The 26,075-nt window shown below is 45.1% G+C and overlaps 1 protein-coding gene across 4 annotated transcripts in view; it reads left to right on the forward strand.

The window, feature by feature from the left end:
* MIS18BP1 (MIS18 binding protein 1) overlaps positions 1–26,075 on the forward strand; it is a 173,976-nt gene that overhangs the window by 28,521 nt on the left and 119,380 nt on the right. For all 4 annotated transcript variants that reach the window (XM_068110579.2, XM_068110581.2, XM_068110580.2 and 1 more), the window contains 3 exons: positions 5,398–5,546; positions 6,080–6,162; positions 15,798–15,903. In XM_068110579.2, coding sequence (XP_067966680.2) covers positions 5,398–5,546; positions 6,080–6,162; positions 15,798–15,903 — 338 coding nt within the window. The remainder of the gene's footprint in view (positions 1–5,397; positions 5,547–6,079; positions 6,163–15,797; positions 15,904–26,075) is intronic.

The following is a 26,075-nucleotide window of genomic DNA, read 5'->3' on the forward strand; positions in this document are numbered from 1 at the left end:
GCCGATACAGGCCCGATTAACTGCAGCGCCATCCGAGCTGCGGCGTCGGGACGATACATTAATTGTACGGTCACATCACGCACTTACGGGCACGCCCATGGGCCCATGGGCACGCCCATGCATGCATGGGCGAAGACATTTTTTTTTTTTTTTTTGGCAAGGAACGGGAACCCACGTACGGGCACGTCCTAGTATAAGTAAATTTAAATAAAATAAAGATTGTAAAAGTCGTATAAATAAATTCCAGAATGTACCGCAGCACGGGTTGCCATTGATGCAGTGTCTATTACACCACCCTATCTAACGCGTTACATTAGTTATTCGTGCCTGTTGTATGTGGCTTTCATGATGTCATTAAAATTTATGACGTCCTTAAAAACAGGAAGTTTCTTGTTTGGAATGATTTTCCATTTTGTTCGACTGCCAGGCAAGGCAACAGAGTAAAAATATTATCTCACTCCTCTCTGCATTTGTGCAGCTAAACTCACTCACTCAGAGAAAAAGTACAGCTAAAACTACAGGTTCGTTTTCCGATTCATGTTCCGATTCGTGTTCAAAATATAACATTAAATTTAAATAAGCTGTTTCTAGATCATAAAGTGACGTTTGTAGACAGACAGACGGATGGACGAACGGACTTTTTTTTTTTTTTTTTTTTTTTTTTTTTTTTGTATACAATATCGAGGCTCGTGAAAGAGCGAACATTAATCACACAGAAAGACAAACCGACACATAAAACATATAACATAGGGAGCGGTAGACAAGATGGGGAGAGAGGGGGAAGGACACAAACACAACATTTGAGAGCAGGGACCGAGAGACATGGAGACATCGAGAGATCTGAGAGAGGGCGAGGGCTTTGGGGGGGGGGGGGGCGTGGGAAGGGGGCAGTGGGAGAGGTATAAAACATATGGACACTGCCAGGACTTCCAGGAAAGAAGTTGGAATTTCAAACAAGGTGGATCTGGGGTGAATTAGCGGGGGTAGAAAAGATCAAGGTTTTGGATGGGGGAAGATAAGAGATGGTGGTGAACAGCTGTTTTAAAGACCTGGAGGGAGGAGTGGGATTGAAGGGAGTGAGGGAGTTTGTTCCAGAGGCGGGAGAAAAGAGGAATGAAAGAGTGAAGGTGAGCGGAGAGCCGAGATTTCGGCAGTTTAACCATCAGAGGGTTGCTGGCAGATCTTGTGCGACCTGTAGGAATATTTGGGGGACAGAGCACAGAGAGAGCTGGGGGTGCAAGGCCGGAGAGGAGTCGGTAGAAGACAGAAAGACCACCTACCTGCCTGCGGTGAGTGAGTGAAAGGCCCTCAGAGATAGCTTCATCGCGGGAGATTCCAATAATTCTGAAAGCTTTGGTTTCAACAGCGTGAAGCCGAGCTAGGTGTGAGGCAGGAGCACCGGCCCATAGGGGAGAACAGTATTCCATTGAGCTGCGGATGAAAGCCTTGTATGTGGTGAGGAGCTCAGGTGTGCCGAGGAAGGACTTCGCACGACGGAGGATGCCCAGTCGGCGACTGGCTTTGGAGGCCAGCTTGGAAATGTGGTTTTCCCAAGAAAGATCATGGCAGATAGTGAGACCCAAAATCTTGAGCGACAGAACTTCTTGGAGAGGATTGTTGAGAAAGTAGATGGGAGGGTTGTCCAGTCGATCTTTTCGGAGAGACATAGTAAGAGTGTGAGATTTGTCAGGATTGAAAGACATGTTCCACTTGTTTGACCAGTCTGTGATTTTGTCCAGGTCTTCAGAGAGTGAGGAGGCAGCAGACTGCCGATCTGAGGGAAGAGGAATGGAGCGGCAGAGAGTGGAGTCATCAGCAAAGAGATAGAGAGGATTTTCGAGAGAGTCAGAGAGATCATTGATGAAGACCAGAAAAAGCACGGGGCCCAGAACACTGCCTTGGGGAACTCCAGCCTGAACAGGAAGAGGAGATGAGAGAAACCCATTCAGGGCCACACGTTGACGACGACTAGAGAGGAAGTCCGCCAGCCATGCGTGGAGATTTCCATGGATACCAAAAGAGGAGAGTTTGGTGAGCAGAGCGGGGTGCCAGACCGTATCGAAGGCACGTGATATGTCGAGGGAGACAGCTCTAATTTCCTGTTTGGCATTGAGGACCTCCATCCATTGTTGAGACAGCAGAAGCAGCATGTCCAGAGTAGAGTGACCTGGTCTGAAACCAAATTGATGATCAGAGATCAAGCCATTGGAGAAGAGGAAAGATTTCATATCAGAAGCAATGATGGATTCCATGACTTTGCTGATAATTGGGAGAAGGCTGATTGGTCTGTAGTTGCTAGGATCTGTTTTTGCACCTTTTTTGTGCAAAGCGGTGATGTTGGCTGATTTCCAAGCAGATGGCAGTTGACCTTGAGCAAAAGAGAGGGTGAAGAGAACAGAGAGAGGGTGAGATAGAGCAGCAGAGCAGGATTTTAGGACCCGTGGGCTGATGCCGTCGGGTCCAGTTGCAGAATCAGAGTCGAGGGTTGACAGAAACTTTTCCACCTTGTCAGGAGGAAAGGACACGGAGTCCAGGAGCAGCAGGGTACGACTGGGTATGGTGGGTACAGAGAGGGATGGGTTTGGGACACAAGATTTAGAGGCAAACACAGAGTTGAGGCATTCAGCTTTTTCACGTGCGGAGTCAGCTGTGTAGCCGTTTGAGGTAAGGGAGGGGATGGAGGGGGAACAAACACCAGAAGCGGATTTGACCAGACGCCACCAGGATTTGGAAGAGGGAGACAGATAAGAGAGTTCGGTCTTGAGAACGGAGAGATATTGTTTCCTGGCTCTCCTGAGGGTGGACACACACTTGTTTCGGGCTTTGTGAAAGGAAATGAGATTTCCTTCCGTTGGATTTGCTTTCCAGGAGACGAAGGCAAGTTGTTTCTGGGCAACAGCCTCACCACAAGATTCCGTGTACCATGGACGGGAGGAAGGGTATGACAACTGAAGACGAGATGGGATAAATCTGTGCATGAGAGAGAGCAATTTACTTTGGAAGAATTCCCAGGATGAGTTGATGTCAGAGGTGGTAGAGATGGGAGACCAGTCCAGATGATTGATGGCTGCTTGAAGACCGTGCCAGTTGGCCTGAGTGAAATGCCAGACTCGTCGACGCTGAGCAGGCTCCCTGAGGATGGTCAGAGAGATGTCCACTTTAACAAGGACATGATCAGATGTTCCGATCGGAGCAGAAGAAGAGCAGCAGACATTTTCAGGGAAGTTAGTCATAACCAAGTCCAGAAGAGAAGATGTTCCGTTGACTGAGATCCGGGTCGGGAAATTGACAGATTGTGTCAGTCCCAGTGAGTCGCAGAAGTCCTTTGCTGAGGAGCCATGGCTGGTGAGAGAGGTACCCACACCCAGCCAACTGGCATGATGACAGTTGAAATCACCACATATGAGGAAGAGAGAGTTGGGATGAGTAGATAGAAGTTGGTCCATATCATCAGACAGCGAGATGTAGATGGAGTCATCACTGTTTGGTGGACGGTACAACACACATATGAACAAGAGGTGGGAGCGAAGGGGAAGCCGTAGCCAGAGGTATTCCTGGGGGTGAGGTGGAGAGAGTGCAGTGCAGGGCGAGTGAGGAAGAGAGTTTTTGATAAAGATAGCAACCCCGCCTCCAGGACGAGGCTCAGGTCTATCATACCGGAGGAGGGAGTAGCCCGGGAGAGATACTATGGAATCAGAGACATCATAAAGGAGGAAAGTTTCTGTTAAGCAGATCACGTCTGGTTTGACAGAAGCAACCTGTATGGAGAGATCGGTTAAGTTTGAACGAAGGCCCCGGATGTTTGAGGTCCATACCGTTAATGAAGAGGAAGGGGGAGCATCAGATACAGAACAGGGGGGAGGAGGGGTAGGGTAAGATGTGGAAGAGGTGGAAGAGGTAGGGAGAGCTGTTGAAGGTGTGTCAGAGATTTCAGAATAGCTCGGAGAAAGGGAAGGATGGGGCGGACAAAAGGTTTGATGGTGATTGGGTGAGCCACAATGAGGTGTTATTTGAGGAGGGGGAAGAGCGAGGCAGAAGGTTGGGGGAGATGGAGGTGAGAGTTTGAAGGGGGAAGAAGCGGGGAGGACGCTTTGAGGAGGGGGAGTGAGCGGGGGGAAATTGAGAAGCAATGAGGGTGGGGAGATTTGAAGGGGAGGGGTGAGGGGGGAGTTTGGGAGGGAAGGGACAAGGGGAGGGATTTGAAAGGGATGGGATATGGGGGAGATTTGGAGGGGAGGGGTGAGGCAGGATTCTAGGAGGGGAGGGGCGAGGGGGCGTCTTGGCGGGGAGGGGTGAGGGGGTAGTTTAGGAGGGAGGGGGCAAGGGGGGAGATTTGAAAGGGATGGGTGATGGGGAAGATTTGGAGGGGAGGGGTGATGGGGAAGATTTGGAGGGGAGGGGTTATGGGGAAGATTTGGAGGGGAGGGGTGAGATTGGATTTTTGAAAGTGTACGATTTATGGGAAACGAACATTTATTGCAAAATGAGTTTCTTGTGACCTTCGAGTTAAAAATACGTTTAAGGACGCTGGATGGAGGATGGAGTGCAGGAGAGTTTAGGGAATGTAGAACAAAGGCACTATTGGAGATGGATATTTTTTTTGGGATGAATTGATTTGGTGAGCAAGTCGAAAGCAGCCTTTTAAAGAAGAAGAAGAAAAAGGTGTTATAAAATATGACGGAATACATAACTTGAGGGGAAAGTGTAAACATTGAAGGTTAATGAGTGAAAACTATCTGGGGAAATGGGGGAGAAACACGTGGTCGAAGAACGAACGAACGAATAAGAATGAATAAACGAATGAGAACAGAGAAGGAAATGTTTTTTTTTTTTTTTTTTTGAGTTGAGATTTACACAAGGAAGTAGGCTATGGGTGAAAAGACTGGGAATACAGAGAACGAAAGTTATTGGATCACAAACGACGGACCACTGAGAGAAAAACAAAGCCTCAAGGTTGTACAGTGCACACTGTACAAGGCCTTGCTCGCGACACGGCAAACAGACGATCAATTTATGAAAGATAAACACCGAGAAACAACCAAAGTTGCACACAATAACTTCACACACCGAAAGATAAATACAGTTTCGACAAAATACAATTGTGAACAGACTTAACTTCGAAAAACGTGGAGACCGTGTGGAGCTTCGAAAATCCCTGCCGCCGTCTCCAAGATCCAGACTTGAACCAATTGGTTAACTAGGCTTTTTACTTCACATGTGTGGGGTAATTGTTTTCTCTTCACATTTTTCACCAACATCACTTTGAATTATCAGGAATTGTACTGTTGTTTGAATAAAATATTTAACTAACATTAAGGTAGTCATTGCTGAGTGTTTTATAGGACATGATTAGAAAAATAATGGGAACTATCATCATCAGTTCTGCCTCCTGCACAGGAAAGAGCAATGTGAGAAACAGCAGCTCAGCGAAGTTGAAATATCTCCCTTCATGACCATGCTGGACGATAGGAAGGCTTTTATTTCTGAAACGCAAACCGCCCCAAGTACACACTGTGTGGAACCAGCCAGGCAAGAAGCCAGAATCGGTAAGTCATAGTTGCTTAACACACAACTTGTATGAAAGCAATAAAATACCAGCTGTTAAGTTTTTATTTATTTATTTTTCAGCAGTTTTATACTTTAACATTTTAAAAATAAAATCCCTCCTACGAAGGTTGCAAAAATACTGCTCTTAAAATATTTACAGTGCCTATAGAAAGTTTACACCCCCTTTAAAAATTTTCACCTTTTGGTGCCTTTTATCCTGGAATAAAATTGCATTAAAGCAGACTTTTTCCACCTTTAGTTACACATTGTAACCAACAACTTCCAAGTGAAAAACAAATTCTACAAATTTCAGAAAATGAATGAAAAATACAAAACTATAATATCTTGGTTGGTAAGTCGTTTAGACGTCAATAATTGTTACCAGAAGTGATAATTCGAAAGATTTATTTTTTGTGGCTTTTTATTTTTAAATGGCATAAGCCATAAGGGAAGGCTGACTTAGTTGGATAAGAAGGGGGTGAGAAAACGTTTTTTCCGTTGTCTCTGAATAATCTTTTTTTGTTTGTTTCAGGTCCAATTCACAGTAAAGAGAAGTCACCAAGTCATGACAAGTTTTTGAACCATGTGGGATGGTCACCATTATGCAAAGAAATGGTAAGAGAAGACGTGCACTGCAAAATATATTTGCCCCTCACGACGACTATCTTCTTCTATCTTCTATATATATAAAAGAAAGTTTTGTTTTGTTTGTTTGTTTGTCTGCACGCGCTAATCTCCTGAACGGTGAAAGATAGGAGGAAACCTCTAAAACAAAAAATGTCGGGATGGGCCCCGGGAAGGTTATAGGCTAGGTCCAGGGTGGCGAACCCGCGGCTCGCGAGCCATATGCGGCTCTTAGCCAGCTCTTGTGCGGCTCGCGAAGGGCTGCTCTATCGGTGCATGTTTTTACATTTAAAAATGTATTTATATTGCGACTCAAGATAAGCCACTGGCAATATTGGCAATATTTGTACGGTCTGTGTCAGAAGACTGCACAATTAAGGAAGAGCTGTTTGACATTGTGCCGTTAAAAGACAGGACCCGTGGCCAGGACCTTTTGACCTGAAAGAGACACTCACGACTTTTGTTGAGAAGGCAAATTTTCAATGACCAAAACTAACAGCAATAGCCACAGACGGTGCACCAGCTATGTTTGGATCTGCAAATGGCCTTGTCGGGCTGTGTAAAGCTGACGACCGTTTCCCTGATTTTTGGACATTTCATTGCATCATCCATCAAGAGAACCTGGTGTCTAAGAAGCTGAACTTGGACCATGTCATGAAACCTGTGCTAGAAATTGTGAATTTTATTCGCACTCATGCTCTCAAGCACAGACAGTTCAAAAACCTCATAGCTGAACTGGACGAAGACCTTCCCAATGATCTGCTTCTCCACTGCACTGAGATGGCTTTCAAAAGGTAACATGCTTTCCCGTTTTTTTGAACTTTTGGACCCAGTGAAGCTGTTTCTGGCAGAGAAACATAAGGACTATCCTGAGCTACATGACCCCCAGTGGATGTCAGATTTGGGGTTTCTGGTCGACATGCTGCATCATCTGAACAAACTGAATCTAGATCTGCAAGGGAAGTTAAAAATGCTGCCTGACCTGGTGCAAAGTGTTTTCCACATTTGTGAACAAACTCAAACTCTTCCAGACCCATCTTCAAAAGGGAGAGCTCACACATTTTCCCTCCTTGTTGAAGGCAAATGGAGAAGCAGCTGAGGTCACAAAAAGTAGCATTGCATGCTATGCAACACTGGTTGAAAATCTGCAGCAGAGTTTTGAGGACAGATTCTGCAACCTGAAGAAACAACGGCCACAGATCACGTTCCTCATCAACCCTTTCACTGCTGAATCGGATTGTTTAAAAGCCCCCTTAGTGGCAGATGAAGCAGCATCCCAGTTGGAGATGATTGAACTTTCTGAGGATGACAGACTTAAATGTGTCTTTAGAGAAGGAACCACAGGCACAGAGTTTTGGAAAATTGTGCCCACAGACAGATACCCCATTGTCAAACAGGCTGCACTCAAGCTAATGTCAATGTTTGGATCAACTTACATCTGTCAATCAATTTTTTCTACACTGAAACAAGTGAAGTCAAGACATCGCTCTGTTCTTACGGACGCACATGTGAAAGAGTTGCTCCGAGTGGCCACAACTGAGTACAAGCCAGACCTGAAAATGATTGTGGAAAACAAAGACTGCCAGGTGTCCCACTGAGGTAATAAACAACACAACATGCATTTTAAAGGCCATTTTCCCTGCTAGAGCGGGGGTTAGCCTTGCGGTCCCCATGACAATCTTCTCCATTTTGCCCGATTTTCTGCATCTCTCCTTGTTAACCTCCTTGCCCGCATTTCTTCTTCCACCATCTTTAGCCAAGTCTTTCTCGGTCTTCCCCGTCTTCTACTTCCTTCTACATTCATTTCCATCACTCTTCTCAACCAGTCACTTTCATCCTTCCTTAACACATGACCAAACCATCTCAACCTGTTCCTCTTCACAGCATCAATCACAGGCTCTATTCCCATCATCTTTCGCAATTCATCATTTGTCTTCCTCTCTCGCAACGATACTCCGCACATCCGTCGAACCATTCGCATTTCCACCCTTTCCAACCTTCGTTGCTGCTCTACGTCATTACCCATGTCTCGCTCCCATAAATCATAACACTTCTCACACATGCAGCATACACCTTTCCCTTCAGCTTCAACGACACTCCCCTCATCATCAGCATGCCACTCAATTCCCGAAACTTCTTCCATGCACATCTCACTCGAGCAACCGTTGCCGAGTCTGATCCACCTTCTCCATTCAGCATGTCTCCGAGGTAGCAAAATGTTTTCACACCTTCCAGCTTCACGCCGTCTCCAAGATCCAACTCAACATTTCCTCCATCTGCAGCTCCCTCTGTGCACACCTTACATTTGAATGTAGCTGCCACACTGGTTAATGACCCTCTCAGACCACTACACTTTTGGTGAACCCACTCAGCGCACATTGTACACTGAATGGAGTTCACTCCGACACCCTTCCTACACACAGCACAGGGCCACTTCCCAGTTCTTTCCACCTCACCACATGCTTTACCACTTGCCATCACCTTCGTCTTTCCGATATTCACCTTCAGACCTTTTGTCTCCATACATTCCTTCCACGTGTTCATCTTTTCCTTCAGTCCATCCATACTTTCGCAATCAACACCAGATCTTCTGCATACAACAACTCCCATGATAAACCCTCCTTTACGTTCTGAGCCAGCACCTCCATCACAGCTACAAATAGTAGTGGACTTAGTACCGACCCCTGATGCACTCCCACCTTCACCTCAAACTCACCACTGTTCCCGTCCTTCGTCCTTACAGCTGTGCGCGCTCTTTTGTACATTGCCATCACTACTCTGATCAACCATTCCTCCACTCCTAACTTCCTCAATGCCCATGTCAATACTTTGCGTGGAACCCGATCGAATGCTTTCTCCAGATCAACAAACCCAAGAAACAACTTCTTCCTCTTCTCCATGTACTTCTCCTGCAATTGCCTCACAATGAAAAGCGCGTCTGTCGTTCCTCTTCCTGGCATGAATCCAAACTGCATTTCGTCGATCTTCACTTTCTTGCTTATCCTCCTCCAACACCCTTTCCAATACCTTCATTCCATGCTCCGATTACTTTATCGCTCGGTACGAGCCACACTCCAGAGGGTCACCTTTCCCCTTGTATAGAGGGACGAGGGTACTCAGTTCCCAATCCACTGGAATGCGGCCTTCTATCACCACCAGATTACAGATCTCTGTCATTCTCTTCACACCCCAACTTCCTGCTGCCTTCAACATATCTCCCACAACTCCCGTCGGCCCTCCCGCTTTTCTACCCTTCATTGCTTTTATCGCTTCCTCAACTTTCTTCTCAGTTATCTTCTCTGCCGGTCCTAAAACTGGGTTACTCTCTATGTTGCCATCCCATTCATTCTCTGTATTCAACAGCATTTCCATATATCTTTTCCATGTTCCTTTAATTCCATCTGGGTCGACAACGATTTGTCCCACTTCATCCTTCAAGCAACTCACCCCCATCACATCACACCTCTCTTTCGCTATCTGCTTTGCAATCCTGAATACTGCTTTCTGACCCTCTTCCGAATCCAAGCGTTCTCCGAACATTTTCCTACATACCTCCTGCGCCTTTGCTACCTCTTTCTTTGCAGCCTTCCTGGCTGCCTTATAACTTTCATGCTCTGCTGTTTCTGCTCCCGTACCTTTCGCCTTCTGCCACTCCTTGGACTTCTTCCTCTTCTCGTCAATCCTCTTTCCAACTTCATCATCCCACCACCATGTTTCCGAGTGCCTCGGTGGTCCTTTTGTCCATCCACATACCTCACCAACGGCTCCCAACAGACTAGCTTTCATTGACATCCAACCACTTTCAAGCTCAACCACATCATCCTCGACCCTACTCAGCCTCTCTTTTAATGCCTCCCTTACTGTCACCTCTTTCAACCTTCACACCTTCATTCTCGGTTGGTACTTCACCCGCCGAGCTCTCCTCGCACCTTTCACCCTTACGTCGCAGACAACCAAGTGGTGCTGTGAAACAGCCTCCTCCCCCGGGATCACCTTTGTGTCCCGGAGGTGCCCCCTATCTCGCCTACGCACCATCAGGTAGTCAACGGTTGTCGTCGACCCACCTGACGTGTATGTAACAAGCTTGTTATCCTCTTTCTGGAACTGAGTATTACAAATCAACAAATCAGCTCCATCAGCAAACTCCAAAATCCTTTCACCTTCTCCATTTCTCACACCATATCTATAACCCCCATGAACTCCGTCAAAACCATCCATACTCCTTCCCACATGTCCATTTAGGTCTCCTCCTACCACAATAACTTACTCATCTTTCACGTTTTCCATCAGCTTCTCTATCGCACACCAGAACCTGTCCTTCTCTTCATCGCTTCGACCAACCTGCAGAGCATATCCTGAGATGACGTTCACCAAGAGCTTTCCAATCATCATTTTCACCATCATCAACCTATCACTCACTCTAGTCACACTCACCACACTGTCTACAAACTCCTCAGAAAACAGGACACCAACACCATTCACGCCCTCCAGGCACCCTTGCCACACAAACTTGTATTTCTGTACCTGCCTACCCTTCACCATTCTCACACCACTTCCCTTCCATCTCGTCTCTTGCACACAACATATGTCCACTCTTCTTCTGACCAATACCTCCACCACTTCTCCTGATCTCCCTGTCATTGTCCCTACATTCCATGTCCCAAACCTCAGAAACCGATCTCCACTTCGGGCTGTACCCTGCCCACATGTAGTTGTAATTGTCAAGGTTCTCTTTTTGAGGCAATGTTTTTATGGCCGGATGCCCTTCCTGACGCCAACCCTCTTAGTCGCCTATTACGACACGCAGGGATACGGCGTACCTATTCTTATCCAGGGTACACACTGGGAAACATTTAAAACATGGAAATTCTGGGGGGTGAGGATGGGGGGGGGGGGGGTGGCGTCAGCATCACGGCTGCGGTTTAAACATATTTAAATAAATATTTAAACAAAACCATGAAAAACAATCTGGGAAAAGTCTCTAAGTGAGAACGTGGATTTGAGAAAGCAGGAGCAGAGGTGAAAGAAAAACGAGATATAGTGGGCGGGGCACAAGTCGAGACGAGGAGGCCGCATGAGACACCAGGCCGCACGAGGTGCACGAGGCGCGAACAAAGAAACGACTAATCACACACAAATTTGCAACAACTACAAAACCAAAACCAAATAGAAACACACAATAACACATACACAACAAAATACGCAGCGGAAATTTGACAAAGAAACGAATGGGAAAACACTCAAACTTTGATGCCGTGGAGAGATCGAAGCAAGCCCCGTCGCCCATCCCAATGCTGAGGTAATAAACAACCTATGAAAACTGTTAAGCTATGTATTATAATTATGACATCACCATATTACATATAATTATTAATTATGTCATTCGGCCTCTAAGTTGCTGTTTTCGTGTGAGCATACAGGTGTTGTGCGGCTCTTTGCAATGGTGTGAAGGTTTTTTTTGGCTCTTTATGCTGGACTGGTTAGCCACCCCTGGGCTAGGTGGTGAGGCCGCCTCGGCCGGGCTGGGCCCATTTCGCAATTAAAAGCTGAGCTGAATTATAGTAGTCAATCTTCTTCGCCCGCGAGTAAAAGCTGAATTATAGTAGTAAATTCATTCAAAAAGAACCCGGGCAATGCCGGGTGCATTCGGCTAGTCCGTCTATAAATTACATTTGCAAAAATGGGAATTTTCTCCCGCCTCTCTTCCACGTAGCCCCACCCTTCTTCTTGTGCCATACATACACCTCTTCACTCCTCTTTCCCTGAGACCCAGGCACACATTGACTAAATATACTTTGCCTGAGCAACGACCAAATACAGTAACATGGGCATTGCAACAATATCGGGTGACGTTTGTTGAGGTCATGGGAGCAGAGTAGGAGGGACTCGTTTTGAATAACCCAGCCCTTGAAGATATGCGATCTCTTCAACAATTTTTCCAGGTTAAGGGCAGTAAAATGTTTCGTGAAAAAGCATCACCAAGGCTGAGTCAACAAATAGAAATGGCGAATGTGTTCATCCAACAAAGAAAATAAATACACATTAGGTCTGCAATAGAATGCAAGCATGTTTTATTCCAGTCAGTGATTCTGACAGGAAGGCAAGAAATGCATGGAATTTTTTATCACCACTTGTGTACTTACTACCTTCACTGGGCAGTATACTCACTGGGATTTCTACAGCTCCACGAGATACAAAATTGCTTTGATCAACATTCAACGTCCTTGTGAACAGAGCTCGGAGGATTTGCTCACCTTGTAATCCTCCTGCTGAAATGGACAAAATCATGAATATACTTGGTGACAATGGTTATCTGGAGTATATAATTAAGAGATATGTGCCCAAGTTTTTCAACACAACAAAGAAACACAAGATCGGTTCTGACAAATGACCGGTATATATCAGGATGCCATGGAAAGGACAATCATCACGAAGGTTTGAAGAACAAATCAAACATACGGTATCAAACACATACCTGGCTGTGCAACTTCGAGTAATCTTCACCTCTCGCCATCTGCTCACGCCAGTCAACAACGATCTGCTGCCCACCTCACAAATTAGCAAAGTTATATATGAGTATAAGTGCCGATGTTAAGCTTGGTATGTGGGCCGTACAACCTGGACACCAAGGACACTGGAGGGGGGGTGGAGTGCCGGTGAGTTTAGGGAATGTATGAAAGAGGAACTGTGAGAGATGGAATTTTTTTTTGGAATGAATAGATTTGGTGAGCAAGTCGAAAGCACCTTTTTAAAGAAGAAGAAGAAAAAGGTGTTGTAATATACGACAGATATTGCTATGATCAATGATGCTGGCCACAACAAAATTGCCACCGGTATTCATTGTTTAAAATATGTTGTTGATCTTACATTTATTGAAAAGCGCAACACTCAAACTGAATCTGGTATGCCATCTGCTCTTGAACAACTTCATAACTGGTCTGTAGAGAACGGAATGTGGCTTAACCCCAAAAAGTGTGCGATTGTTGACATCTGTTTCGCTCGAAACAAACCACCCCCTTCCAACCTGTCAATGAATGACGTTGTGATTCAAAATTGTAAAATGATTAAATTGCTGGGTATCTCCATTCAGGCAGATTTGAAATTGGTTGCACATGTCAGTTATATTGCTAAAAGAGCTAACTGTCGTTTACACATGATTCAGAAGTTAAAATACCATTCCCTCCCAAGCAATGATCTTGTAACCATTTTTACATCTTTTGTTCGTCCCATATTGGAATACGGGGGCTTCTGTGTGGTCGAGCGGAATCACAAAGCCGCAGTGTGTAGAGCGGTTGAATTTGTTCAGAAAAGGGCTTGTCGACTTATTCTTGGCCCAAACTACCATAGTTACTTGGATGCTTTACGTGATTGTGGTCTTGAGTCACTTGAGAAGAGATGTGAGCAACTCTGCTGTTCTTTCGCCACATTCCAAACTTCACCACTTGTTACCTGTAGACAGATCTCACAGTGTCTATTTGCTACGAAACTCAAAACGACTAACCGAGTTGAAATGCAGAACCACAAGATTCAAGAATAGCCCAATGGTATTCCTCATCCATATAATGAACAAATTGTAGTGTTTGCTAAACTTTGAACTTTGAACTTTGATGCGGTGTAAATAGTCAAATTACTGTCAATTGTTTTTTCTTGATGGTGTTCCTTTTATTTTTATTCTATATTGGTGCTCCTTTTACTGTCATTTTTTGTATTAGTTTTAATTTTATTGTATTTTATATTTTATAATTTATTGCCACCTTATTGCATTATTATATTTTACTTGTTAAATTCATCAACTGTAGAACTTACCTCAATTCAACTTTTGGCCACGATGGAAGTGGAATTGAAATAAACCTTTATTATTATTATTACTATAAATTCAGGTAATTTATTTGAAAATCTTCTCAGAAACCGTGGGGAAATACTTGTCAGTCCCCCACGGGAATATTTTTCACAATAACACCAGCATGCTTAATGGATTTAGAATACAAAGCAAAACTGAGAATGTGCAGGGATATTAAACATTCGGTGAAGCTACACTATATTGAGGCCCACAAAAATAGATTTAAAAAAAAAACACTCACTTCATTTCTATAACAATACACAACTTTTGAAATGATGTAATCCACCCCATATTGCTTGGTGCGCATGTGCAGAAACCCTTAGTAACGAGATCCATCGAGGCGGCCTGGACGTATATTATACATGCCAGATACGAATTGTAGCATGATTGTAGCAACGGCTCACAAAGCTTTTAAGGAAGCTGAAAATACTTGGAAATGTACCTGCGAGAAAGGAGTATGCCTCTGCGCAACGAAAGATTTGGAAAACTTTCTGATCAGCTTGTCTCACAAGTTGATATATTGCAGCCAATGCTGCAAAAACTCCCAACTATATGGACTGAGAATGGCCCGAAGGTTCGAAGACTGGAGCGTTCTACCCAAACCCTCGTGTTTCTTAAAACTGATGGCAAAGTCATGTCTGGGGCTTGTCAATGCACAGGATAAAAGTTTATTTAATATTTATTATTAATCCTGTTTGGGAGGAGTGGGGGTGAGGAGATGGGATTGGGACCTGTACAGGCTGTGGAAGTCGTCAAAATGTGGGAGACACAGAAGCCCCATATTCCATATATATATATATATATATATATATATATATATATATATATATATATATATATATATATATATATATATATATATATATATTGGCTCCAGGGCCACAAGAGAAATTATACTAGATTTTTGCATCTATTGGTGAAAGGAGGAAATGTGTGTGTGTGTGTGTGTGTGTGTGTGTGTGTGTGTGTGTGTGTGTGTGTGTGTGTGTGTGTGTGTGTGTGTGTGTGTGTGTGTGTGTGTGTGTGTGTGTGTTATAACCATTGTAGCTGCTAGCTAATTGTATTAACAGGAAATGGTACGAACTCGACTCCTCTCATCCATAGATATTTATTGAACCGTATTCCTATATTTCTTTGAATCTGATTTTCATTCAGGAACAAAAAACAATTATGGTTAACCATTTTCAAATTGCTACTCTTTTGTCTAAATGGTGAAAATTATGGTTCAAATTCAGATCATTTATTTAAACGAAGTCCTCGGAGGCATTAATTATCTTTTTGGTTTGTCCGTCCGGATGTCTGTCCATGCATCCATTTGTCCCTGATAGGTTTTCGTTAACGTGATAACTTAAGAACTGCTAAAAAGATCTAAGTCAAACTTGGTACAAGTATTATATCGATGCAAAGATGAACTGATTAGATTATGGGGTCAAAGGGTCAGAGGTCCCATTCAGTAAAAATAATCCTTTTCCAAGCTAACTTGTGAATCAATGATGTGATTTTGACCAAACTTGGTATAAGTATATATTATGATGCGAAGATGAACTTCATAGATTTCAGCGTCAAAGATCAGAGGTCACGTCAGGTAAAGTTGTGATACTTGAGAACTTCTGAAGGGATTTAAATCAAACTTGGTACAAGTATGTATAATGATGTAATAATGTGGGTGAAGGCATATCGTCTGACGTCGAAGAGTGCGGTTCTAGTTTTCCTACTAATCTGTCCTCTGTATTTGATTTTATTCCTTCCTCTTATCGTATTTTTTTTTAACACTTGTTTCTTTCAGGAGGTGAAGTTGCCAGAGCAGACCTTTGTTAAAAATAGGAAGAACCAATCAAACATGAACAGTAAGGTCCACAGCAAATTTCTGCAACAGCAGAAAAGCACACAAGGTGAGTGGGTGGAATCTTTTTTATGTCTTGGAATTTGTCCATACTCTATTCTCTAAATGCGGAGCGTCAAGCAGCACCATGTACCATATAAAAATCTTTTATTTGACTCTGCCAGGTGGTCAGAATTCAGCACTAACCTTCCAGACACAGAGTGGATGCTCTAATCACAATGCTACCCAGTTTTTCTTGCCAAATGGTCATGTTATGGTCTAACTACAATGCTACCCACTGTGCCCATAGATTTATTGGTCTTTTTCAGCGTTTTATTCTTTTGGGAGAAACTATTGGGTATTTCATGCCAACTTCTAAATTCTTATCCATCAACATCATCTCTTGTCGCCATCTTGCCTTCCTCTTTCGTGCCTGCTTTCACCACTATAACTACAAAATGCCGCGAATGCTAAATGCAAATGCAAGTAAAAATTAATCTACAGAGTGGCCACAAAGACCCTAAGCACATAACAACAGTAATATGTAACAGAGGACACACTATTATGCATGGCGACTTTGTGGCCACTCTGTATTTGCCAACCACTCTTCCTATGTTTGATTGTGTTGTCACATTGTAAAAATACATTATTCTCCCATGTCCCAAATCTGGCCAAGCTAATGGTCTTGTACACCTCAGGTTGAGATGCTCTTTAATGATTTGCATCACAGCCTGATTCAGCCTGATTCGCATCATCAACAGCCTGATTCGCATCACAACAGCTGATCTCTGTATTTAAAGGGTCGTAATATGTTTGCAGTGTCCCCCCCCCCCCCCCCACCCCACCAAAGACTGTTTTTTGTTTGTTTGTTTTTGTATACTGAATCGAGGCTCGTGAAAGAGCTGACATTTACTTCACAAACAAATCAACCAGACAAACAAAATATATAAAAAGAGGGAGCGGAAGACAAGAGAAGGGGAAGCACACAAACACTTGAGGGCACACAACATTTAAGAGCAGGGAGATGTGTGGGAGGGAGAGGGCTTGGGGGGTGGGGGGTGGCAGAAGTATCAAACACAAGGACACCAATGACTTCCAGGACAGAAGTTGGTATTTCAAAAAAGTGGAATTGGGGTGAAATTAGCGGGGATAGAAAAGATCAATGTTTTGGATGGGGGAAGATAAGAGATGGTGGTCAACAGCTGTTTTAAAGACCTGGAGGGTGGAGTGGGATTCAAGAGAGTGAGGGAGTTTGTTCCAGAGGCGGGAGAAAAGAGGAATGAAGGAGTGAAGGTGAGCAGAGAGTCTTGATTTTGGCAGTTTAACCATAAGAGGGTCGCAGGCAGATCTTGTGCGACCTGTAGGAATATTTGCTGGACAGAGCCCAGAGAGAGCTGGGGGGGCAAGGCCAGAGAGGAGTCGGTAGAAGACGGAAAGACCACCAACCTGCCTGCGGTGAGTGGGTGAGAGGCCCTTGGAGTTAGCTTCATCGCGGGAGATTCCAATGATTCTGAATGCTTTGGTTTCAACAGCGTGAAGACGAGCTAGGTGTGAGGCAGGTGCACCAGCCCAGAGGGGAGAGCAGTATTCCATTGAGCTGCGGATGAAAGCCTTGTATGTGGTGAGGAGCTCAGGTGTGCAAAGGAAGGACTTCGCACGACGGAGGATGCCCAGTCGGCGACTGGCTTTGGAGGCCAGATTTGAAATGTGGTTTTCCCAGGAAAGATCATGGCAGATAGTGAGACCCTAAAGCTTGAGTGACAGAACTTCTTGGAGAGGATTATTCAGAAAGTGGATGGGAGGGTTGTCCAGTCGGTCTTTTCGGAGAGACATCGTAAGAGTGTAAGATTTGTCAGGATTGAAAGACATGTTCCACTTGTTTGCCCAGTCTGTGATTTTGTCCAGGTCTGCAGAGAGTGAGGAGGCTGCAGACTGCCGATCTGAGGGATGAAGAATGGAGCAACAGAGAGTAGAGTCAATCAGCAAAGAGATAGAGAGGATTTTCAAGAGAGTCAGAGAGATCATTGATGAAGACCAGAAAAAGCACAGGGCCCAGAACACTGCCTTGGGGAACTCCAGCCTGAACAGGAAGAGGAGATGAGAGAAACCCATTCAGGGCCACACGTTGACTACGACTAGAGAGGAAGTCCGCCAGCCATGCGTGGAGATTTCCATGGATACCAAAAGAGGAGAGTTTGGTGAGCAGAGCGGGGTGCCAGACCGTATCGAAGGCACGTGATATGTCAAGGGAGACAGCTCTAATTTCCTGTTTGGCATTGAGGACCTCCATCCATTGTTGAGAAAGCAGAAGCAGCATGTCCAGAGTAGAATGACCAGGTCTGAAACCAAATTGATGATCAGAGATCAAGCCATTGGAGAAGAGGAAAGATTTCATATCTGAAGCAATGATGGATTCCATGACTTTGCTGATAATTGGGAGAAGGCTGATTGGTCTGTAGTTGCTGGGATCTGTTTTTGCACCTTTTTTGTGCAAAGCGGTGATGTTGGCAGATTTCCAAGCAGATATGCTTGTTTCCTATGGAAATGTGAGACAGACGTATCCCTGATTTCATATTTAAAGAGACGAATCTGCCCAGTTTTGATCCCTCATGCATGGGCAAAACAAAACATCCAATATCAACGATAATTCACCGAGACAATCGGCAAATATGGATTATGCCAAGCTAAAAAACGTCTGCCTCTATTTTTCTCATCCATTAATGCATGTTCCAAACTCTTCTGGTTCACAACAGCATGATCCATCTGAAGGTTCCCCTAAGGCCAAAGGATACCTTGTCACAGCTTTTACCTCTGAGTTTATCAACTTGCACACTTACTTCACACACATTAAAACCTGCACAGGTTTTAGGGATTTAGAAAGTGAGGTTGCCTTGTCAGATTAACTTCCATGATATCCATAATATACATGACATGATATATATGATGTACACCAATCATAATACAAACATGTTTTCTGCAGTTTTATTTGTAAGATTGGTGATATTATTTATTTGTAACTAGCAGAAGTACCCGGCATTGCCGGGCGGGGGCGGGGAGGGAAACGGGGGGAGGGGGAAGGGGAGGGGAGGGGAACGGGGGGGAGGGGAGGGGAGGGGAACGGGGGGGAGGGGAGGCGAGGGGAACGGGGGGGAGGGGAGGGGAGGGGGAGGGGAGAGGAGGGTGAGGGGAGGTGGGGGAAGGGGAGGATGGAGGGGGGAGGGAGAGAGGGGAGGGAGGGGGAAGGGGAGGAGAGGGGGAGGGGAGGGAGGGGGAAGGGGAGGAGAGGGGGAGGGGAGGGAGGGGGAAGGGGAGGAGAGGGGGAAGGGAGAGGGAGGGGAGGTGGGGGAAGGGAGGGGGAGTGGAGGGGGGAGGGTTCAATGGTCTGGCGGCGGGGATGGAACATCACGTGATCGCTCTGAGCGAATCAGCGCGCTGCTCTGCCACCGGCTCAGATTCCGTGTATAATAATCCTCGCTGAAATGCGCTGAGGTAAATATGAATAAAAAATATTGATCTCGTCAAATATTTTGAGGTCGGCCATGTTCTTCCCAGGCTCAATGGCCATGTCTATGCCAAATATCAAGCACGTGAGCCTCTCCCTTTAGGAGTCTATCGGTAACATCACACACACACACACACACACACACACACACACACACACACACACACACACACACACACACACACACACACACACAAACTGTGTTTTATATATATAGATTTTATTTGTAATCTAAAAAGGTCCATGTGGTCTAAAGCTCTAAATCTAAATGGTCAAAGGTCCAAGCTGTTCTAATGGGTCAGCCCACTGACACTCGATGGGTTCTTAAGCCGCCATTTTGTTTTGGCCTATTCAATCATGCCTTGCCTTGGAAACACGATCGATTATCATTACATCATTGAAGCATATCATCAAAATCTGGATTCGGATATGAGGATTCGATCCTGTAGACTAAATAAATGTCCAAATCTGGAGTGAAATCTGACAAAATTTCCCATATCTAGCGATTTTTACAACTAAGTGTATATAATAATAATAATAATTCATTTATTTTGTATAGTGCTTTTCCAGAAGCCCAAAGGCGCTTTGACAGAGTGGAAAACATAATGCATAACAATACATGAAAACAACAATTGCAAAAAGACAAGAATCAATAGGGAAATATTTAAAGCAAAAGGAGGGAGAAGGAGAAGAGATAGTCAGGGATTAAATGCTGTGGGTTGAATGTTGAATGCAGTGTTGAACAGGTGGGTCTTTAGTGATGTTTTGAATGTGGTGAGTGAGGAGGAGTCTCTGATGGTGTGAGGTAGTGAGTTCCAGAGGGTGGGAGCAGCGATGGAGAAGGCCCTGTCCCCCCAGGATCTGAATTTGGTCCGGATGGAGGGGGTCAGGAGGTTGGTACCAGCAGAGCGGAGGTTGCGGGTGGGAGTGTGTCTGGAGAGGAGGTCAGCCAGGTAGGATGGGGCCAGGTTATGGAGGGCTTTGTATGTCAAGAGGAGGATTTTGTACTGGATTCTCTGGGGGATGGGGAGCCAGTGAAGCTTGTAAAGGACGGGGGTGATGTGGTCACGGGTCCGGGAATGGGTGAGTAGACGGGCAGTGGAGTTCTGAATGTATTGGAGTTTATTGGTGATTTTTGAGGGTGAACCATAGAGGAGGCTATTGCAGTAGTCCAGACGGGAGGTGATGAAGGCGTGGATGAGGGTTTCTGCAGCCGTGGAGGAGAGGGATGAGCGGAGACGGGCAATGTTTTTCAGGTGAAAGAAGGCTGACTTTGTGATCTGTTTAGTGTATTTGTCGAAGGAAAGGGTTTGGTCAAAGATGACGCCAAGATTCCGGATGTGAGGGGAGGTGGATACTGGGATACCGTCGATGTTGAGGGCAAAGTTATGGGTTGATTTTGTGAGCGTTTTTGGGCCAATGATGATTATTTCAGATTTATCACAGTTAAGCTTGAGGAAGTTGATTTGAAACCAGGATTTTATTTCAGTGATGCAGTTTGTCAGGATAGAGTGGGTGTCGGTGGAGACGGACTTGGTGGAGATGAAAAGCTGGATGTCATCGGCGAAGCAGTGGAATTGGAGACCATGACGGCGGATTAAGTGACCATGGGGGGACAGGTAAAGTATGAAGAGGAGGGGGCCAAGAACTGAACCTTGGGGGACACCTTGGGGGAGGGGAGCAGTGGGGGATTTGCAGTTATTGATGGAGATGAACTGGCGTCTGTCAGAGAGGTATGATTTAATCCAAGAGAGGGCAGTGCCGGTAACGTTAAAGGTGGATTCAAGTCGGGTGAGGAGGATGGTGTGATCGATGGTGTCAAAGGCAGCGCTGAGGTCGAGGAGGACGAGAATGTTGAGGTTGCCAGCGTCAGAGGAGAGGAGAAGGTCGTTGGTGATTTTGAGGAGAGCAGTTTCAGTACTGTGGTTGGAGCGGAATCCGGATTGGAATGTTTCATACAGGTTATTGGCAGAGAGATGATGTTTGAGTTGAGTGGCTACAGCGCGTTCCAAAACTTTTGACAGAAAGGGTAGGTTGGAGATGGGTCTGAAGTTGTTTAGGGTGTCAGGGTTTAGACCAGGTTTTTTTAGAATGGGGGTAACAGCAGCAATTTTGAGGGAAGGTGGGACGATGCCTGTAGACAGGGAGGAGTTTATTGTTGCAATGATAAGTGGAGAGAGAGCAGGGAGGGAGGCCTTGACAAAGCTGGAGGGGATGGGGTCAAGAGTGCAGGTGGCAGTTTTCATTCCTATGAGGAGTTCAGAGAGGTCAGTAGGGGAGATCGGGGAGAACCGAGACAGGGGATGGCAGGACAAGGGGGGGCAGGTGGTTGGAGGGGGAGCGGGTGCGGCTGTGGTCAAGCTGTTGTAGATGTTGTCAATTTTGCGTTGGAAGAAAGAGAGGAAGGAGATGCAGTTGTCTACTGTGAATGACTGGGTGGTGGTGTTCAGGGGGCGGAGGAGTTTGTTTATTGTCGAGAAGAGTGCTTTTGGGTTTCCGGAGCCAGAGTGGATAATTTGAGAGTAGTAGGCGGAGCGGGCGCGGGAGAGGGCATCTTTGTAGTGTTGTAGGTGGTCCTTGTAGGCTTGGGAGTGAACTGTGAGACCCGTTTTATTGCGGAGTCTTTCAAGTTGGCGAGCACGAGTTTTCATCAGGCGGAGTTCAGGGGTAAACCAGGGAGCAGAATGGGTGAAAGAAACTGTTTTGGTTTTTACAGGCGCAAGCTGGTCAAGGCAGGAGGAGAGAGTGTGGTTGTAGTAGTCAGTGAGGTCGGAAGGGGTGTGGAGGTCAATGAAGGGAGAAGTGGACATTTTTTCAGAGAGGGTGGATGAGAATGAGGTCGGTGAAAGAGCGTTTAGCTTACGGAAGTTGATAGTGCGATAATGCCTTGGTGTTGGGGCGGGGATGTTGATGGTCAGAGTGATGGCTAAGTGGTCAGAGAGGGTGAGCTCAGAGCCAGAGAGATGGTGCAAATTTAATCCAGTGGAGCAGACAAGGCCCAAAATGTGACCACGGATATGGGTAGGAAAGTCGACATGTTGAGTGAGGTTAAGGCAGGTGAGTAAATCAGTGAAGTCAGTGGTTATTGTGGAGTCAGTGGAGTCAGTGGAGTCCATGTGGATATTTAAATCACCAAGGAGGAGTATTGAGGGGGGAGGGAACATAGCTGGGTCAGAAAGTAGGAGAAGTCAGACAGGAATGATGGGTGTGGTTTGGGAGGGCGGTAGACGACAGCCATGACTGACTGCGTGTGACCAGAGAGGTTAAAAGCCAGGTGTTCAAATGATGGAGCAGATGAGATGGAGATGAGGTTGGTCTTGATGTCTTGACGGTGTATAACGGCAATTCCACCACCTCGGCCCTCCGAGCGTTGTTTATTGACGTAGGAATATCCATTGGGTGTGGTGAGGTTGAGTGTGTAGTAGTCCAGAGGTTGTTGCCAGGTTTCGGTGAGACAGAGAAAGTCCAGTTTGTTATCCAGGATGTATTCGTTCAGGATGAGGCATTTGTTGTTGAGGGACCGGGTGTTGAACAGGGTGAGCTTGATGTTGTTTTGAACAGCAGGGATGAATTCAGGTGATTTAGCCAGGGTTCGTAGGCAGGAGGTGCGATCGTGTGCGTTGCTGTGACCAGGTGCGCTGGGACGAAGAGTGAGAGTGCGCTGAGCCGACCAGAGGACGGGGATGGAGTGACCTGATTGCAAATAAACAAACTTACGACCGGAGCCACGGTGAATGTACCTGAGTCGTCGGAGGAGTCCATTTGATTTGATGGCAGAAATGCATGATGGGGTGGAGCGGGTATTGAGCAGAAGGAGCCTTGCAGCGGAGTACCGCAGAGCAATGCCAGGCAGGAGCGGAGAGACGAGACGAGGCCAAGGTTGAGGAGGTGAAACAATGGTCCCAACCCACGAGAGCGGGCCCGAGGAAACGAAGGAGCCAGGTAGGTGAAGCCAGGAGCAGAGCCGGGACCAAGCAGAGGGCAGGCAGGAGCAAAGAGACGATCACTAGGCCAAGGTTGATCACGGCAAAGCGGCAAATGCAGCGGCAATCAACCGCCGCTGCTACAAATCTAGATCACGGCGGGAAACCGCCACCAAACCGCTGCGATGGTCACAACCCACGAGAGCGTGCCCGAGGAAACAGCGAGCAGGCGAAGGAGCGGGGCAGGCGAAGCAGGGAGCAGAGCCGGGGCTATGCAGAGGGCAGACTCAATGGCCAAAAAATCCGCACGACCACCAAAAAAGAAAGCAACTGACAGTGGCCCGGTCGAAGAAGCGGCGAGCATGTGACGCCTGCGTCCTCTTCATACCGGACCGGAAGCGGAAGCCCAAGGAACCTTCAGTATATATTCATTTTTGAAGCGAGGCTGTCATTATCCTTCTGGGGTTAGTTTTTTTACGCCTCTGCCGACGAAGTCGCCAGAGGCATTATGTTCTCGAGTTGTCCGTACGTCCGTTCGTCCGTACGGGCTAAACCTCGTTTTACTCAGCAACCATATGTCCGATTGAGACTAAACTTTCAGGATAGGAGTGGCACCCATGCAGAATGTTTTTATGATAATTGTGACGTCGTAGGTCACGTGGTATGACAGCCATCTTGGATTAAAAGCAAATAATAAAAAAATTATTTCTCGGAAACCGCTGAATGGAACAATTTAAATTTGGCACTTTGTCAAGTAATCCCAATGGGGAACAAAAGCATGATAATGATGACATCATAGGTGATGTGGTATACCAGCCAAAAATGTTTTAATCGAATTCCTTATTCTAAAAATCTGAAATTGCATGCACATGATCTATGACCCATTTGTATTGAAATATTAAATTTATGACATCATAGGTCACATGGTTTGGTAGCCACCATATTGGATTTGCCTAAAACCTTGAAAAAAACCATCTCCCAAACCACCAAATCGAATGACTTGAAACTTTATGTGTGTCATTGACTAGGCATGGCGATTAAGAGATGATCACGAAAACATCATTGGTCACATGGTGTGGCAGTCATATTGGATTGAAGAAAATATTAAATAATTCTAATTCTGAAACCCCTTTCCCTATCGATGCGAAATTTTACAAATATCATCTAACAGCACTGTTGCATATAGTTTGAAGATGATGATGTCGTAGGTCACGTGGTTTGGCAGCCATCTTGGATAGAAAAACGAAACTTATCCGATCAACATGAAACGTCACAAACGTGATCCCCTACCCATACATATGCAGAGTGTACATGTTGTAAGGTCATATGTCATGTGGTATGGCATCTATATTAGCTTGAAAGCATATATTTAAAAACATCTCTGAAACTACTTCACCGATCGATGTGATACCTGTCATGGCTGGTGAAAATGTGATGCTTTAAAACAGCTGAAGGGATTTAAATTCAAACTTGTTTATTTTTAGGACAGTGAATGAGGGCATCTACCCGTTGTGGGACTATGCAGAGGCATATTGTCGACACAGTCGCATTGTTCTGGTTTTTATTTAACTTGATGATAATTTTTAACTTAATTCATTTCATTCATGGGATAGGGTGTCACTCCACTGTACCTGCGATCTGTTTTTAAAATTTCTCGGCCATTTCAACCAGAAGCAACCAGCTTGGAGTTGGATAATAGTTTTTATTCTGTCTGCCTGCATGGCAGTCAAACAACATTGAACATCATTCCAAACAGGAAACGTACTGTTTTTAAAGGCCTTTATAAAGGACACATATAACAGGCATGAATAACTAATGTAACGTGTTAGATAGGGTGGTGTAATAAACACTGAGCCAACTGCGGTAAATTTCGGAATTAAATTATTTATTTGATTTTTACAATGTTTATGTTATTTAAATTGAATTACGCACTTGAACACTTTAGAACACAAATTGTGTTCATAATACTTCCATGAACCATACTCTATATCGATATGTGGCATGTGAAAGGGACAGTATTGTGGTGAAGAAGACTCAGCCAATATAGCTGTGTAATTACAAGGCCGATTGACACTATGTCGATGGTGATCAATAAAGCCTCCATATCCTAAAATGCAACTCAACGTGGTCATCGTATGTGTGTGTGATGTAAAAGGGTGATGTAAAAGACTGCTTCAGTAGCGCTAAACTTTCGGATCTTTTTACACGATCTTTAATATCATTATTTTTTATTGAAATTGAAGTACAGTATATAATAATTGAAAACTTAAAAACATTTTTTTTAAACCCGACTGTCAAACCAACATATCGATGCAAAACTTTAAGTTTAAAGGATATCATCGAGTGCCCATGGCGATAAAGGTTTGATAACTAAAACTGCATCAGTTAAGTAGTTTCAAGAAATTGATTTTTAAAGGTTTCCTTTCAACCCAATACGGTTGCCAAACCATGTGACATATGATGTCATTGTGTTCACACCTTTTTTCACATGGATAGTGGATTATGTATTAATTTCAAGTTTAGCTTTATTAAGTGAAGTGGTTTCAGAGAAAAACATCTTTAAACGTTTTCCTTCGATCCAATATGGCTGCCAACCTGAGTGAACTATGACGTCATACTTATCAAACTTTATTCTTTGTGGCTCACATTTTTGTAAGTGCACACGTTGAAATCAATGCTCGCATTTGTAAGTGGCAGTTCTTGGGACGGACCAGCCATAAGAAATATAGTTTCGGCATTGTGATCATGGCATTGTGATCACAAAGGGTGGCGTCGGACACCATCTACATTGGAACCGGTGGCATAGGAAGCCATCGT

The sequence above is a fragment of the Myxine glutinosa genome, chromosome 3, assembly GCF_964187855.1.
Source record: "Myxine glutinosa chromosome 3, kmMyxGlut1.1, whole genome shotgun sequence".
NCBI lineage: Eukaryota > Metazoa > Chordata > Myxini > Myxiniformes > Myxinidae > Myxine > Myxine glutinosa.